The sequence below is a fragment of the Juglans microcarpa x Juglans regia genome, chromosome 7D, assembly GCF_004785595.1.
Source record: "Juglans microcarpa x Juglans regia isolate MS1-56 chromosome 7D, Jm3101_v1.0, whole genome shotgun sequence".
Lineage (NCBI taxonomy): Eukaryota > Viridiplantae > Streptophyta > Magnoliopsida > Fagales > Juglandaceae > Juglans > Juglans microcarpa x Juglans regia.
The window spans coordinates 4,694,662-4,709,675 of NC_054606.1; the positions used below are offsets into that span (position 1 = coordinate 4,694,662).

Genomic DNA, 15,014 nt, shown 5'->3' on the forward strand with positions numbered 1-15,014 from the left:
ATACTACTTAGTATGATCAAAATAAGATGAAGATGTGGTGTATAATATTACTCAACTATTTAATTACTATTCATAAATAATTTACTAATTATTTATTAAAAAATAATAATTTACTACTATTTATAAATAATATGAAATACTCTTAACATCAAACGTACGTACGTTACGGAATTTCTAATAAAAGCTAATAATAAGACCATAATGATTAGAGAATCATTAGTCATGAGAATGAGTATGAAATAATAATTAAAAAAATATTAATATTTATAATACAAAGTGTTAAAAGGTTTACCCTAAACTAAGCGAAGTGTTTTTTTTTTTTTTTTTTGCAAAGTGTTAAGCTGCTGGGTTGGGTTCCTTTTTCTCGAGACATCAATCTAGGACCCAATAGGTCAACAGATTAAAGCCTGCTCGCTCTGTGTGCAGATGTCCAGAACAAAGCCCTGAACTCGCAGCAGAGACTAGAGAGAGAGAGAGAGAGAAGAGAGAGGAGCCATCTCTATCAAGTCTCATTGGTGAGGGGACCGTCCTTCACTTGACTCCCTGTTTGGTTTCCCAGAAACCTGAGGAACCCCTCATTATTTCTATTTCCTATATAATCAACCCTACAAATTTCTCTTGCTTCCGCTTAATTATTTTCTTTAAACGCCTCTGATTGGATCCTATTTTCTCTTATATTCTCCATTTGGGTGAAAACATCAGGTTATGGTTAATGCAACTGATTGACATGTTGAAGAAAAGGCATTCGATACACTGCAGAAATTGAAATTTCGTTATCTTACTTGTAAGTACTCCTTTTAGGTCTCTATCTCCTTTTAACGTCAATATGGTTGACCAATATGGAGCAGGACATTCCCTTTCATGGTTTTTTTTTTTAATAATGGACAAGTAATCGATTCTTTTGTTTATGCAAGATCATTCTAATGTCGCGTTTTTCACTTGGAATCATAATGCTCCTTTCGTGGGAGAACTCGTAGGTTTCTGTCTATGACCGGCTCTTTCAAATAAGATTGAACTCATTCGTCTGGGTGCTCTCAATCTTCCTTTTTCCTCGTTAATACTTTGTTATTGCCCATTGAGCTTTCCCGATTAATCCATATTTCATTTTGTTTTTCCTTCTGTGACGACTCATCTGTCTGAATAATATTGCCATTCTGCATTGATGCTATATATCGACTAACTAGCCCGAATTTTTATGTAACTTTCTATACGCAGTGCTTGATTTTGAAATTTCGTTTTCTCTGTTCTCATGGATGCTATTGAATTTGGAACTATTTCGCGCGCCTTGTGTGCTATCTTTGTATAACGAGGAATAATATCAGCCACTATTCACTTCCACCTACATTTTTTTAGTGTAGAGTAATGAATAGTATCTGATGAAAATAATTTTTTTTGTATAATTGAGTCTATGTTTTATCTGGAACATAGTCAACAGCTTAACATACATTTTTCTAGTGGACTCTTTGGCAGGTAACCCAGGCGTCGAAGTAGCATATCCCAAATGGAGGATCCACCAGAACAACCTGAAACAAGTCCAATGACAACTAAGTTGCAAGGGGATGAATGTTTGCCGCTTTCAGGGAAGCCATACTGTGACATCATTCTTGCAAAATCTCATGTCAGGCCCCGGTATCAAATGGTAATTAGCCCCTTCGATTATGTGCACTCCTAATTTCATTCGTTTGAACTATCGAGCTGAAAAAAAATAACTAGAAGCGAAATGAATAGATCAACTACCTTCCACTTTTGTGTTACAGTTGACCAAATTCAGTTCCCACCTCACCTTTTAATCTCACACTTCCTATAAAATTAGGAGAGTTGGTTATTAGAATGTTAAAGTTTTCGATGCTGTAGACAAATTAGAATTCACCTGAAAAAATGTAAGAGACAGTATAATAATATGATTGGCAAATGATAGTCACTCTGTAGGGTTGCATACTCAACGTTTTGTGAACACTCTTGAGATAAGAAAATCTTGGTTCCTGCCAAACCCTTCTTTTATCTTTTTAGTGGAGGGGGATTCAAGGCTACATTCCGTTTAATAGTTGTAGTCCCTTTATTGAGCTCGGTTATTCATGAAATTAAGTTCAACTCAATTCGTTTGAATCATTGTCTGTTGATTTATAGGCACTTCCAGTAAAATTAAATCGAATAATTCCTCCTCTTGTGATCCCCATGGTTCTGACCTATCGGGGAAAGAACTGGGAGATGTTATATAAAGGAACACACACTGTGAAATGGCTTGGTTCTGGATGGAAAGCGTTTGTGGATGACAATGATCTCAAGGCTGGAGATGCATGTGTGTTTGAACTCATGGAGTCCTGCAGAACGAAAATCATACTCAGAGTCCACATTCTCAGAGGCAACATCCCGTCCGAATTTCTAGACAAGGTTGAGGGTGAGAGTTTGGCAACTCCTATTGTTATTGAATAGCATGTCTCATATAAAGCCCTTTCCTATTTTTCGTCAATCTATGTTAGGAATCATATGACTTGAGAATTCAGGACTACTAGAATCTGTAGCATTAGTGTAAATGTGTTCATAAATTCGAGCTGTTGAAGCAAGATAATATTTTCATTACGCAGCATCTTTTGTTTGCATACCTCGCTTCGTTTTGAACAAAAAATTTCCTTAGTTTCATCACTGATATGACTGCTAGTCACTCAGATTATCTATGTGTTTGTGTTGCAAATAACTGGTAACAAGAATGTAATATATTCTTACTATTTCAAAAGTTTCCTCTTCCAAAACGTTAACCATTAGGCGAGCACCATATTTTAGGGAATTCTTAAGCTGAGGTTTTAAAGAACTGCAGAAGTTTCTCTCTTTCATATTCATCTTTGTATTTTAATATCATCTACAGGCAAATGAGAAAATAAAACTTAAAAGAAAGGAAAAGAGGAAAAGGAAAATCTAAGGAAACGTTCAAATACTTTGTTTGCAATACTTTAAATAATTGAGAAGCAATTATATTTTACATCCTTGAAGGTGCAAGTTGAAACTTATCTATAGTTTAGGGTCCATTTTATAATTTTTCTTTACAATTTTTGCTATTTATGATGCTTATTTTAAAGGCGTGGTAAATGGTTTTGGGCCAGCAGAACACCTGAAATTATTATCCACAACAATTTTCAGATCTTCACCGGACAACAAAAAAAGAGTGGGTTCCTTCAAAATTATTTTCGATCAAAAGTATTTTCTCATTTTATGTCAAAACAAATGCAACCAAAGCCTATTTTATTTTGAGAAATTCTATTTGCAGTCCTGAGTGGAGAACTGCGTGTGCAATTCCATTTGGAGAATGTACGTAGACTAACTTTTATTTTTTATTTTTTAAAATATTAAATGCCAGTTAGGAATCTGATTCTTTTATTTATGTCTCTTTCAACTTATTGTTTATTAAACTAAGGGGGTGTTAGTAAAGTTGAACTTGGTTATCCTTTCAAGTGTGCCACATGCAAGAATAGTACACCTCACCTAAAAGGCTCAATTTCTCTCATTTTCATATGGCCAGAAGCCCGTCTCTTGTAATCATGACAACCACAAGCTCAAACAACAAAATGGTTTTAAAAATCACTTGGCAAATACTTTATTGCATACTAAATTGTTATAATTGCTGCCATTATGAGCCTCATGATTAACATCAATGATTCCATTTTTAAGGCACACTATATATAAACAGTTGGGCATGAACAAAGCACATACAGCCTAGCAACAACACAAGTTAGCAATGTTGAGGAGAGGCTCTGCTCTTTAACCAATCATTTCTATGTTACCAAGATCTACCATGATGGTCGGGTGGTGGCGGCAACGCCGACGGCCGCTTAGGCAGTGGAAGGGTAGCACCATTCGACTAGGAAATAAGCGGCGAGGGTTCTGCCTAGGATCAAGGCCGGTGGTACAATGGAAGGTCATGCCGGGTTCTCTTAAGATGCTGAAGAAGATCATTATGGAAATGGCACCAAATGAGTTGTTGATAGAGGCTTATTATCGATCTTTAGCACCCTTTCTACGTCCCCAACTATTTCTTCCCTTGTGTTGATTACCGACGGCATTTCCTTTGGGTGGGGTTTTGTTGTTTTATTGCTTGCTTTTTTCAGTTCTTGTACCTTTTTCTTTTCTTGTAAAGTTGTGTAATGAGGGGCTGCGCAATCCCTCCTAATGGAGCAAGCAAATTGCATACCGAATGCAGTGATTAATGAAAGAAGAAAACCAAACAATGTTAGATAAAATAAAATTTATGTAATATTCTAGGTTTTGTAGAGGAATGTAGTGAATGTATTGTTAGATATGACATTATTTGTTTATGAATGAGAAGTCTTTATTTTTTATAATAATTTTAATGAGTTCTAATTATAATATTGTTGGTCCTTTTAAAATATAAGTTCATTTGAATCATTATAAAGAGTAAAAATTCTTCGTTTTTAAACAAACAGCCTATGATTCGGTTCATCGCTACATTTTTAAACAAAGACAATGTCCTTACAAATAACCATCATTTTGGGTAATTTTCTTCTTCTTATTGCATCTTTTGATTTCCTTGCAATAGTGCATTGCATAATATTGGCTACCTTATACATGCTGATCGAATGAATTGAACCAAGACACATACACTAAAAGAAAGCATTGGAAAGAGCCACCCTAATTTAGGCAGCAAAAAGGCTAGTGTTCTCGGTTATATCCTAACACCTAAGACTAATATGAGATAATATACAGGTTGGTGAATTTAAGAAAAACATGACATATAGTTCCACCAACAAGCATTTATTATTATTATTATTGGGACTAATGTTTAGAACATGTAAAAAACACCCGAAATATACAAGAGAATTGCATTATTGCAATTGTCTTAGAAAATTTGTAAGATTCAAATTTTAAAATTTATTTTCTAAATTAAATTTTGCTATTAGGACATGGTGTGTAACTTAAAAACATTCAAATAAAATTATTCTTGAACTAATAAACAACTGACAAATGATTTGGGTTAATGTTCAGAGATAAACATAAACATCTTGTTAGTATAGGCCAAATCAGGACTTTGGGTTTTAAATTTTGCCCATTAAAGGATCATGTGTCTAATATTACACATCCCACCAATGACTCTAAGACACTAAACGGGCCATACATTTGATGCTTAGAAATATTTTACTCAGCAGCCTTACATCACATATATGTTGATGTGCATTTTTATTTTTTCTCATCAGTAAACGTGTGGTGTACGACTGTTGAGTAGAATTTTTCTAAAAAAACATATATATATATAAAAAAACATCTCAAATTATTTGAATTAATATATTGCACTCTTGATCTTATAATAATATGCAGTCTTTAAATATTCTATTATCAAGATTGTATTATATTGCTTGTCAATTATTTATCTAAACGGTTAAAATTAGAAGTCAAGTTTATTTATCATTTCTTTTATATAAAAAAATAGAAAATGCAAAGCATATTTTCCCCCCACTAGAAATAAGATATAATGAAATCATAGAGGAATGAAGACTCAATTAAATTCTACGAGGAATTATATTTTAAGGTTTGATTAACCGCTGATACTTAGAGGAAGTAGGATTAAGGCAAGCATCCTGATGAAAGGCCATCTCTATTTGTTTCCAAAAACTAAATATTTATTTATTTTTTGTATTTTTAAGTTATATTTATAAATTGTAAAACATAATTTTCATGTCGTTGATATGAAAAAACTAAATTTACAAAAAAAAAATTTAAAAATCTTATAAATTAAATTATACCTATCAATAATATGTTTACTTATAAATAGAAGAGAAATGATAATTATATTCGTGAGTACGCAAATATTGTACAGTCATTTAAAAAAAAAATATAAGATTTACATAAAAAAATAATATCTTTTTAATAATAAATTTTATTCTTTTTTAAAATGATTATATAATTTGCACACTTCATTATTGTATATAGCTATAGCATTACTCGATAAAGACTAAAAATTATAGAGTGGGGCTATTATGTCACTCCACTCTTACCGCTAGGCGTATCGTCCAACATTTTTTTTTTCATATTTTTTAATATTTTTAAATATTTAAAAAAAAAAATATATCAATACTTTTAAAATTATTTTCTTAATTATTAAGTAAAAAAATAAAAAAAATTTTGTCAAACGGTGAAATGGAGCGGTGACAATGAGGTGGCATAGTAGTGTTACTTAAAATTATAATCCAATTACTCTCTGTCTCCATCTTCGTTGTTATTTAGGTATCCGTTATCCTTGTTTTGCGATATACAATCAGGAAATCTCTTTTCCTAAGAAACAAACAATGGCTACTCTAATCACCTCCCAAGCCGTTCTCGTCCGTACTCTCCTCCCACCGCCAAACCTCAAACCCTCCTTCCATTCCCCTCGCCGCCATCTCCTCTCTTTCCACAACCCCACCCCAAACCCCAACTCTCTCCGCCTCCCAACCAAACGCAACCCTACCCTTGTTGTCGCTTCCGCTTCCTCTGCGTTCCCCACTCTTCCCCCCAAAACCCCACAGCTCCCTTCTCAGTCCCCGCTCACCCAAACCCTCACCACCATCGCAGCCATAGCCTTATCCTTTTCGACCCTTTTCAATAAGCTCTTCGAAAAATTTGCTCCCAAAATCACCGAACAAGCCGTTCTGCAGGGGAACTTACTCCGCACTGTCGGGCCGCTTTTCTTCGCGGCTCTAAAGGGCCGTCCGACTGGGTACCTGAACACGCCGCTGACGGTGGTGGCCGCGGGATTGGCCAAGTGGCTCGACATCTACAGCGGGGTTTTGATGGTTAGGGTTTTGCTCAGCTGGTTCCCTAACATTCCCTGGGAACGTCAGCCCTTATCGGCGATTCGGGACCTCTGCGATCCTTATTTGAACCTCTTCCGGAATATAATCCCACCCATCTTTGATACGTTGGACGTGAGCCCGCTTTTGGCTTTCGCGGTGTTGGGCACTCTTGGGTCCATACTTAATAGCGCTAGGCACGTATACTGAAGAAGAGAGGATTGCTGGGGTTCCTTGGTTCATGATAGGGTAAGGAATTTTTTTTTTATCAGTAACAGGGTATGGAATAATAGTTTACTAGTCTTCCTTCGTTTTGTTTGGGGTCTGCATTATGTATAATAGAATTAAATATGCATGTATTTTCACAGCTTTAGATATTTTATTTTGGTATGTATCATTACGTTTTCTCATCTTGGTTGCTCATATTGGCTTCAACTTGACTGAAACGATAGCATTAATCTTAACTGCTCAATCTGTGAAGCTATTGATATTAACTGCTCAATCTTTGTCAATATTTGGCATTAATGTTGTGCCCGTGCCGTTCTAACTTTCAAAATCCTGTACAATCCATTACACGAATCATATACAATTAGTGTACTCCTTTATTTGATACGAAACTGGAACTTGGAGTAGCTAATAGCATAGCTTATCTACATCAGATGGCATATCTAATTCTATCTGGAAGTAAGATCTCGATTTATGGGAATCCCTTACATGATGGGGCTTCTTAGAGACAGAAAGAGAGAGGGAGGGAGGGTAATTCTTAGAGCAACTGATAGTGTAATTTTTGCATTCACTTGCTGGTTTCTCTGTCAAGCCAGATTGGGCTGTAATCGAGTCGAGCCGAGCTGGTCTTTGGCTTGCCGAGCTCGGCTCGACTCAAAATACTCGAGTTCGAGCTCGAGCCCAAGCTCGAGATTTTTTTTTTATTCTTTGTTCAAGTTTGACTCGGTAAGATAAACTCTCAACTCGAGCTCGAGCTCAAGCTCGTCCTACAAATGAGTTCGAGTCGAGCCGAGCTCGAGTTTGAATTGTTTATTTTTTGAATAAGATATAATAATTAATAAATTAAATAAATAAAAAAATAAAAGATCTAATATTGAATTTATACAACTAACAAGTAGAACCTCTATTGAATTATGCAATTTTAAAAAATTTATAAATAATTAATATCTAACTAGTTGATATTTATTCAAAATAACAATATATTATATGCTTACATATATTATTAATACATACACTTAATCTGATAACATATTTCTATTTCATATATGGTTCTCACATACTAGTATATGAAATTATTAAATTTTATCGACTAATTATTATACAAATGATAAAATATACTTATGAAGTATATTCACTCACTATATAGACATAAGTAATTATATTACATATTATATATTTAATTATAAAAGGTATGCTTATATTATTAGCTAATACATATATATATGTATATATACATAGGTGTATGTATATATTTATCAATTTATGAATGAGTTTTAATTGAGTTGAGCTAATGAGTTGATTTGAGCATAAAGAAGTGGGCTTTAACGAGTCTCAGTCGAGTCGAGTTAAGTCGAGTTTTGTCGGATATGTATCATTTACAAATCGAGCGGATATCTGCTTTCACGAACAAGCTTTTTTTGTTTTTTTTCACGAGTCGAGTTCGATTTGAGTTTAACCGAGCGAAGTACCGAGCGGATTATCGAATAGATTGGTTCATTTACAGCCCTATGCCGGAATGATTAACACTGCTCATATTTTCTCACTATCTAGGACTTCCGTACTAGCACATTCTAGTAAGAACTTCCCATCCTAAATGAGTTAGGAAGAACTACCCATCCTGAAAGAATCAAGTTATATCTTCAAAATGGTAAATCTAAACTCACTAGCTAATTTAGTTATATAGGGCCGGTTTAAACTTATTTGCTTTGGATGAATGAATAAATAATGAGGCAATTTGAGATTTTCTTGTTGCCAATTCCCTGAAGAGTCATTGCTGCTTTAATGATTTCCAACACTGCGATATTCTGTATGGATTCCTTTATAAGTAATCATATGTCTCACTTGGTTTGCAGGGAAAAGTGCTTGTAAAAGGATTTAAGTTTTCAGATGAATTTCAAATCCTTATGGGTCGCAGGAATATCTACCATATCAATCTACCAGCAATATCTCAAACCTATTCTTCAGAGTGTTCTTTTTCATTTGTCAGTCTCTCTTCTGAGAGTAGGCACTCCATGCAAAGAGTTTTTCATGGGGAAAAAAATGAGATCAGACTTCTCCCCATGTGAATGGTTTCGGCTTTTATTATTAATAGTTATTATTAAATTTACAGTAATAATACATTAGACTAATTATATCGATCTTCTTGCTGCAGAGCAGCTCCGTGCTCTTCTTGTGGGCATGACCTCCATCTACTTTTTCCTTCCAAACATTTTTTGTTCCCCTTTATTTTCTTCATTCGATTTTGCAATTGTTTTTTGATTGGTAAACAAGATTTTATTGATGATAAGTGTGTAGGCAAGAGCTCAAGTATACGGGACATATACATGAGCAATGCTCAAGTGTCCTAATTTATGAATAACATTAAGTTGCGTTTGGATGTTGAATTCAGTTGAGTTGAGTTTAGAAGATAAAATATTGTTATAATATTATTTTTTAATATTATTATTATTTTGAGTTTTGAAAAAGTCAAATTGTTTATTATATTTTGTGTTGGAATTTAAAAAAATTGTAATAATAAATTGAGATGTGTTTAAAAACCAAACTAAGCCATCATGCATGTGGTACATTTCATTTTGAGCATGGGAATGCCCATGAAAAGGCTACCCTTGTTGCTGCGATTTTAGATTCCAGGCAAGCAGTTTAGGCTGGGATGACAATAAGTTGTAAGAACTGCCAGAAGTTCTCCAATTGATGGATCGGACAAAATTATAGTGTAGATGGTGATATGGCAACATAGTTCAATTTACGAAATTGCTATCAGGGAAATTGCAACTATTGAAGTTGGCTTTGGTTCATGCCTGGAATCTTTGTTCAAGGTTGGACTGCTTTTTCGACCAAAAATAAATGAGTAAAGCTACTCATCTGCCGGCTTTTCACGTACACCACACGAATTGATGATTTGACTTTTATTTTTTTATTTTTTAACTCAACTAACCCCTTCCATACCCAAATCAGAGCAGAGCACTCGGTAATGGTTGTCCCCCCCCTCCCCCGGGTTCTTCCTCTGCCAGCCTCTATAGTCACCGTCTGAGATCTCTAACGAGAAAGCTCCGACCGATCGAACTCAACTACGACCGACTCACACATGTTTTCTTTTTCTTTTTTATTCCTAAAAAATCTGTTTTTTTTTTTTTTTTTTTTTTTTTCCTGTTTATCTTATGCCCTGTATTTTTCTTTCAAGCATTCATGGCCGAAGAAAAAGGATGGTTATAGGCTTCCAGATCAGTGCTTGTTTGTTGAATAAAGTTTGGATATTTTTTTTTTAATTTTTATCAAGCACCGAAAATCACAGTTGTGAAAGCTTGATTTTTTTTTTTTCTTTTGTATTTTTTATCTACTTCCTGTTGAACATGGCGACCTCCAAAATCGGAATTCATTGCATCAAAAGAAGAAACGAGAAAGAAGTTTACGCGGAGAGTAGTTCTTAGATGAGAAAGATGAAATCGTCGTGGGACGAGAGAAATTTTTTCTTAGAGATTCACAGGGAAAGAGAGAAGATGGAGATTTAGCCACTGACCGGAATGTAAATAAACCGGACTTGCCACATCAGCCTTCGTGTGACGTGTGATGGTAAAACTGGCTGAAGGGTAGATTTATTCAAAATAAAATATGTAAAGGAGATGAGTCAATTACTTTTTTCTTTTTCACAAAAAAATAATAAAAAAAAGAGATTCAAACAAACAAAGTATCAAAAGAAAACAGGAAGGAAAAGTCCCAACTAAATTAGACGGGAAATGATAGCCTTGCATTTCTTTTACTACTTATTTATTATCCAATTATTTTTTTTTCTTTTGCTATTTTTTTTTCTTTTGCTCTTTAAATCTGGATTACAAATCTCATAAAATGACATTCTTGCATAATTTAGAAGAATATAAATTCAATTAACTAACATAATCATATAATTTAATTAAAAATAAATTCATTCTTTTGCTTTTTTTAATAAAATTGAATTAAATTTGTTTTCTTCTAAATTATGCAAAAAAAATCATGTTCTAGGATTTTTAATCTAGATTCAAATAACAAAAAGAGAAAAAAAACTAGATAGTAAAACAGTAGTAAATGAGGTGTAGGTGTATCATTATCCATAATCTACGGGAGAGAGATGTAATATCAAAAAGCCATCGGAGGGTTTTCTACATTGACAATTTGACACAAACTGAAAACTTTGCTTCCTTGAAGAACAGGTTTGTGAGAAAGCATTACAAAATTTACAACATTTGTTTACGCGTTGCAGCATATACATAGGAGGTCCGTAGAGAGATCCAAAACATTAGTTTTTACCAAAATAGGAGAGTAGGGTGGGCTGTTTGTCACCGGCACTCTTCACGTTTCCCTTCTTCCTTGCTGGAGTTGAGCACTGCTTAACAGTATTATCAGTCATTGGCTCTAAACCAGCTTTAAACGCCTCATAGTCTCTCTTTATCTGGCACTTAGCTGTCTCATCATCTTCAGAATGTATAGTAATAGATTTTGAGTCTTGGCCTTCTTTATCAGCAATGGACGAAATTGCTGTGTTGTCCTCTGTATCAGTCTCTCTTTTCAAGCTCTTAGTTGGATCGGTCCTGAAAGTTTCGGCTGAAGAGTTTTTCTCCTCTATGGTTGATTCTTGCTCTTCTTTAATTCCCTTTTTCGAGAAAAATTTAGAAATTAAATTATTCCCCTCCGCCTTCAATTGTATCTGTACAGAAATGGTACAAATCACCAATTAGAGGTTTTCTTCTGTCATAAATAAAAAATCACGAATATTCACACAGAAAGAAGTAGAAATAATTCTAACACGAACAATTATGGAGTTCTTTCCCCCAGAAAACCAAGTAAAATGACAAGGCATGAGCAAAACAATTCACAGCATACTACACAATAATAATAAAAACAAAAAGACTCCAAAATTATTGACACCCCGGGTTGAGTCCTAATCTCATGGATTACCGATTGACCTTGGTCATCAGATCACATTCAACTCTTCACCTACATACATTCACGCAAGACCCAAAAGAGAAAGAAAAACAAACAAAAAAGCAGAAAAATCTCCATGAGTTCCACTGCCAGAGAGAGTAGGAACACAAAAATCATTGATACTGAATGAAAACGGCTGATCGAGTCTTTTCTTTCTCTTTGATAAGTAAAAGATTTTATTCATAATGGCAAAACATAACCCAAGTACATAGGAAGCATTCGAGAGGAAACCCCTAATTAAGAGGAAGAAATAGATACATCAACTCCAAACACCTAATCGAGTCTTTTAATGGCAACCATAGATATTGGAGATCTAGATTGGATTTATCCAAATCCCAGACTGCATACACATTATGTGAAACAACCCTTTAAAATACGTTATTTTGAGATCTTTATTCTTTAAATTACAAATTTATCGACTCCAAAATGATAAGACTACATGTTAGTGACAACACCGAGTAGCCTCACCTCCTTAATGCACTCTGGTCCATCAAAAGATGACTTACCCATTGCAGGTGTTACTGGGTACCAGACCTGGAGATAGCCAGAAAAGAATATACATTTGAAATATTTGTTCCATGGATACTTAAAAAGTGGTGAATAATTAATATAAAAAATCTTGTTATTTCTTATATTTATAAAGCTCTTACTAAATCTGGATCTTCGTATGGCTTAAGCACATCATCAAACTTGGAAGATGAAGAACAATTTAGCCATGTATTGATTGATCCCTTATCACCCAAAATAACAGGCATCCTGTCTGTAATGTTAGATCAATAAAAAAAAATTAGTATACTACCACTCAACTCTGGCAAAGTCTGGCAACATGGACAGAGATGGAAAGTAAATATCCCGCTTCACACTCTTAAAAGAAAGAATTTGAAACAAGTAGGTAATCCAGCTTAACACCCATATTGATACTGTAATCTGTGAACTTGTCTACGGCAATTTTCTTGAAATTAAAAAATAATAATAATTTCATCATTATCATCAGCTTGTGCAATCAAGGAGCAGGCCTACTACATGACTCCTACTCATTTTGTTAAAACTTCAAACAGCAAAAAATTGATTAGCGCTTTCCCCATATAAATGTCAGATTCTTCTTATATATATTTAATTTGGAAAGATAATAAATTCAAAAGGTCATTCTTTATGGTAGTAATATTAATAAAAGGGAGAACTACAAGGATACTGACAGTCCATTTATCTAAGGGATTCAACTCGGCCAGTGTCGCAGAAGGCAAAGTAAAAATGCACCACAAATACATCTTTTGTAGGAAGCAAGCACCGCTCGTTATGCTCCAAACTGCTTCAAATTTAATTGTTCATTTTGGAAATAGAATTTTAAAGAGTCTACACAACTTCCAATTGAACATATCTTGCATATTCTGATTTTATGAAATCTGTGGATACTTCAATTGTAAATGTAATAAACCAAAAGAAAAAAAAAAGAGAGAGTTAGTGTGCTGTATTTTAATTGACATTTGAGTATCTTTTTAATAGGTATCTTTTTAGTAGAGTAGGTATGACATATAGACAGGAAAGAAAAAAAAAAAACTCAGTTTGAAATAAGAAGGGCTTACCATGCAGCCAACGTAAAGCTGAAGATGAAGAACTTGTAAGAATAGTAAATGAGGAGAGTATCTCGCCTGCAGGAAACCACACGCTTATACAATTATCTGAAGTGAGTGTATTAAAACATTAGGCTTCATTGGAGGGGAAAACATGAAGGCAACTAAAGCAAACAAACACCAACAATCAGTGACAAATGGAAGGCATAAAAACCAGAGTGACTCCTTCTGTTGAAAGCATAATAGACATCTGATTCACTAATGAATTTGAAATCAATCTAACACATGGAATATATCAATTATTAGAGCTAAGCATACTAAAATTTTTAAATTACGGTAGTCTTCCAATAAGTACATCTCAAAGATGTGAAAGAAACAGAAAAAATGGTTTACCTTCAGAGTTTTCCCATGAATCATACAGAGCAGCAAAAACGAGAGGCCGACCATCCTTAAAATGGATGTAGTATGGCTGTTTTTTTGGCCCATCTTTTTTCCACTCGTAGAATCTGGAGGACGAATTGAAGTCAAGTTATAGCGTGGAATGTCTGAAGAAATATACACAGATTAAACTGCAGAAAACAAATGTAGATAGAGATACAAAAGGTGAACATTTCTAGGTAGATGACCAAAAACCATATCACAGGAAATCCATTCAACAAAATAAAAAATTCTCTTGAACGCTATGGATATGAGAAAAGAGAATACCCTTCTACTACCACAAGGCACCGACTCTTCGGGACTAAGCGCCGGAAAGAAGCCTTTTCATATATGGACTCAGATCGGGCATTAAACTGCAATGCAAGAAATCAAATTGTAAGGTTGCAGAGAAAAATAGGAAAAACATGTTATTCAAAAAGAACAATTCGATAGAGCATTCATAATCAAAATTTTACGCTTATTTAACTATAATTACCATTTTGTAGTGATCGGGCTTCTCGGTCTTCTTAGTGAAACTGGGAACGAGTCCCCATATCATGCAATGAAGAACGACGCCATCACCGTCACCTCCATCTTCCCGACGAACAACAGGAAAATTTTGTCCCGGTGAAACATTGTAGGATGGACGGTACCTATTTCAATCAATGAGAAACAGCAGCTAAATACACCTCAAGTCAAAACAGCCATTTGGTTCCAGGGAAAACGCAAGAACATAGTGAAGGGTATAACGTTCACTAATTCCAGAACCGATATTTCAAAAATCTACCAGCGACTTGCAGTTAAAACCTTTCCTAACAACAGAGAGAAAATCGGTGCCAATCGAGAGAGAGAGAGAGAGAGAGAGAGTGGGGCCAACCGGTCCATGTGAACAGTACGTACGGGCCCATTGTTACGGTGGCAAGCCCTAGGGATGTCATCAGCCCTGAGCGTACAACGAGCTCTCCCACACATCTTTTTCCTTCCTCTCTTTTCAGTTTTCTCCCTCGAATCCCTTCCCTTCCCTCCCGTTCTCTCTGATTCCGCCGACTAAATAAGAGCGTGAAACGAG

The 15,014-nt window shown here is 34.8% G+C and overlaps 3 protein-coding genes across 9 annotated transcripts; 2 read left to right on the forward strand and 1 right to left on the reverse strand.

Annotated features, from left to right (window-relative positions):
• Positions 1-347: 347 nt before the first annotated feature.
• LOC121240054 (B3 domain-containing protein Os04g0386900-like) lies at positions 348-4,294 on the forward strand. 7 transcript variants are annotated; one of them, XM_041137501.1, is made up of 4 exons: positions 348-515; positions 1,456-1,639; positions 2,128-2,398; positions 3,799-4,294. In XM_041137501.1, exons 2-4 carry the CDS (start codon positions 1,502-1,504, stop codon positions 3,855-3,857), a joined length of 468 nt encoding a protein of 155 aa, XP_040993435.1. In that variant the 5' UTR covers positions 348-515; positions 1,456-1,501; the 3' UTR covers positions 3,858-4,294. The 7 variants fall into 7 exon arrangements, with proteins under 7 accessions (XP_040993435.1, XP_040993434.1, XP_040993436.1 ...); XM_041137500.1 differs by having other exon boundaries at positions 1,471-1,639; XM_041137502.1 differs by lacking the exon at positions 348-515 and adding an exon at positions 528-784.
• A 1,895-nt stretch (positions 4,295-6,189) lies between these two features.
• Positions 6,190-9,133, forward strand: LOC121239722 (ylmG homolog protein 1-2, chloroplastic-like). Its single transcript, XM_041137024.1, has 2 exons — positions 6,190-7,025; positions 8,855-9,133. The coding sequence occupies exon 1, from the start codon at positions 6,294-6,296 to the stop codon at positions 6,984-6,986; it is 693 nt and encodes a 230-aa protein (XP_040992958.1). The 5' UTR covers positions 6,190-6,293; the 3' UTR covers positions 6,987-7,025; positions 8,855-9,133.
• A 1,979-nt stretch (positions 9,134-11,112) lies between these two features.
• On the reverse strand, positions 11,113-14,969 carry LOC121238308 (abasic site processing protein YoqW). The gene is made up of 8 exons (XM_041135144.1): positions 14,823-14,969; positions 14,442-14,598; positions 14,234-14,319; positions 13,922-14,034; positions 13,541-13,606; positions 12,608-12,717; positions 12,426-12,491; positions 11,113-11,679 (listed from the first exon to the last, which is right to left on the reverse strand). Exons 1-8 carry the CDS (start codon positions 14,915-14,917, stop codon positions 11,272-11,274), a joined length of 1,101 nt encoding a protein of 366 aa, XP_040991078.1. The 5' UTR covers positions 14,918-14,969; the 3' UTR covers positions 11,113-11,271.
• Between the last annotated feature and the right edge of the window lie 45 nt (positions 14,970-15,014).

Excerpts from the sequence above, each read along its gene's own strand:
- LOC121239722 (XM_041137024.1), top strand. The coding sequence starts at position 6,294 with ATGGCTACTCTAATCACCTCCCAAGCCGTTCTCGTCCGTACTCTCCTC.
- LOC121238308 (XM_041135144.1), bottom strand. The coding sequence starts at position 14,917 with ATGTGTGGGAGAGCTCGTTGTACGCTCAGGGCTGATGACATCCCTAGG. Across the intron at positions 13,607-13,921 it reads TTCATGGGAAAACTCTGAAG|GCGAGATACTCTCCTCATTT; the intron begins GTAAACCATTTT and ends GGTTTCCTGCAG. Across the intron at positions 12,718-13,540 it reads AGCTTTACGTTGGCTGCATG|ACAGGATGCCTGTTATTTTG; the intron begins GTAAGCCCTTCT and ends CTAACATTACAG.
- LOC121240054 (XM_041137501.1), top strand. The coding sequence starts at position 1,502 with ATGGAGGATCCACCAGAACAACCTGAAACAAGTCCAATGACAACTAAG. Across the intron at positions 1,640-2,127 it reads TCAGGCCCCGGTATCAAATG|GCACTTCCAGTAAAATTAAA; the intron begins GTAATTAGCCCC and ends GTTGATTTATAG. Across the intron at positions 2,399-3,798 it reads ATTTCTAGACAAGGTTGAGG|GTGGTGGCGGCAACGCCGAC; the intron begins GTGAGAGTTTGG and ends CATGATGGTCGG.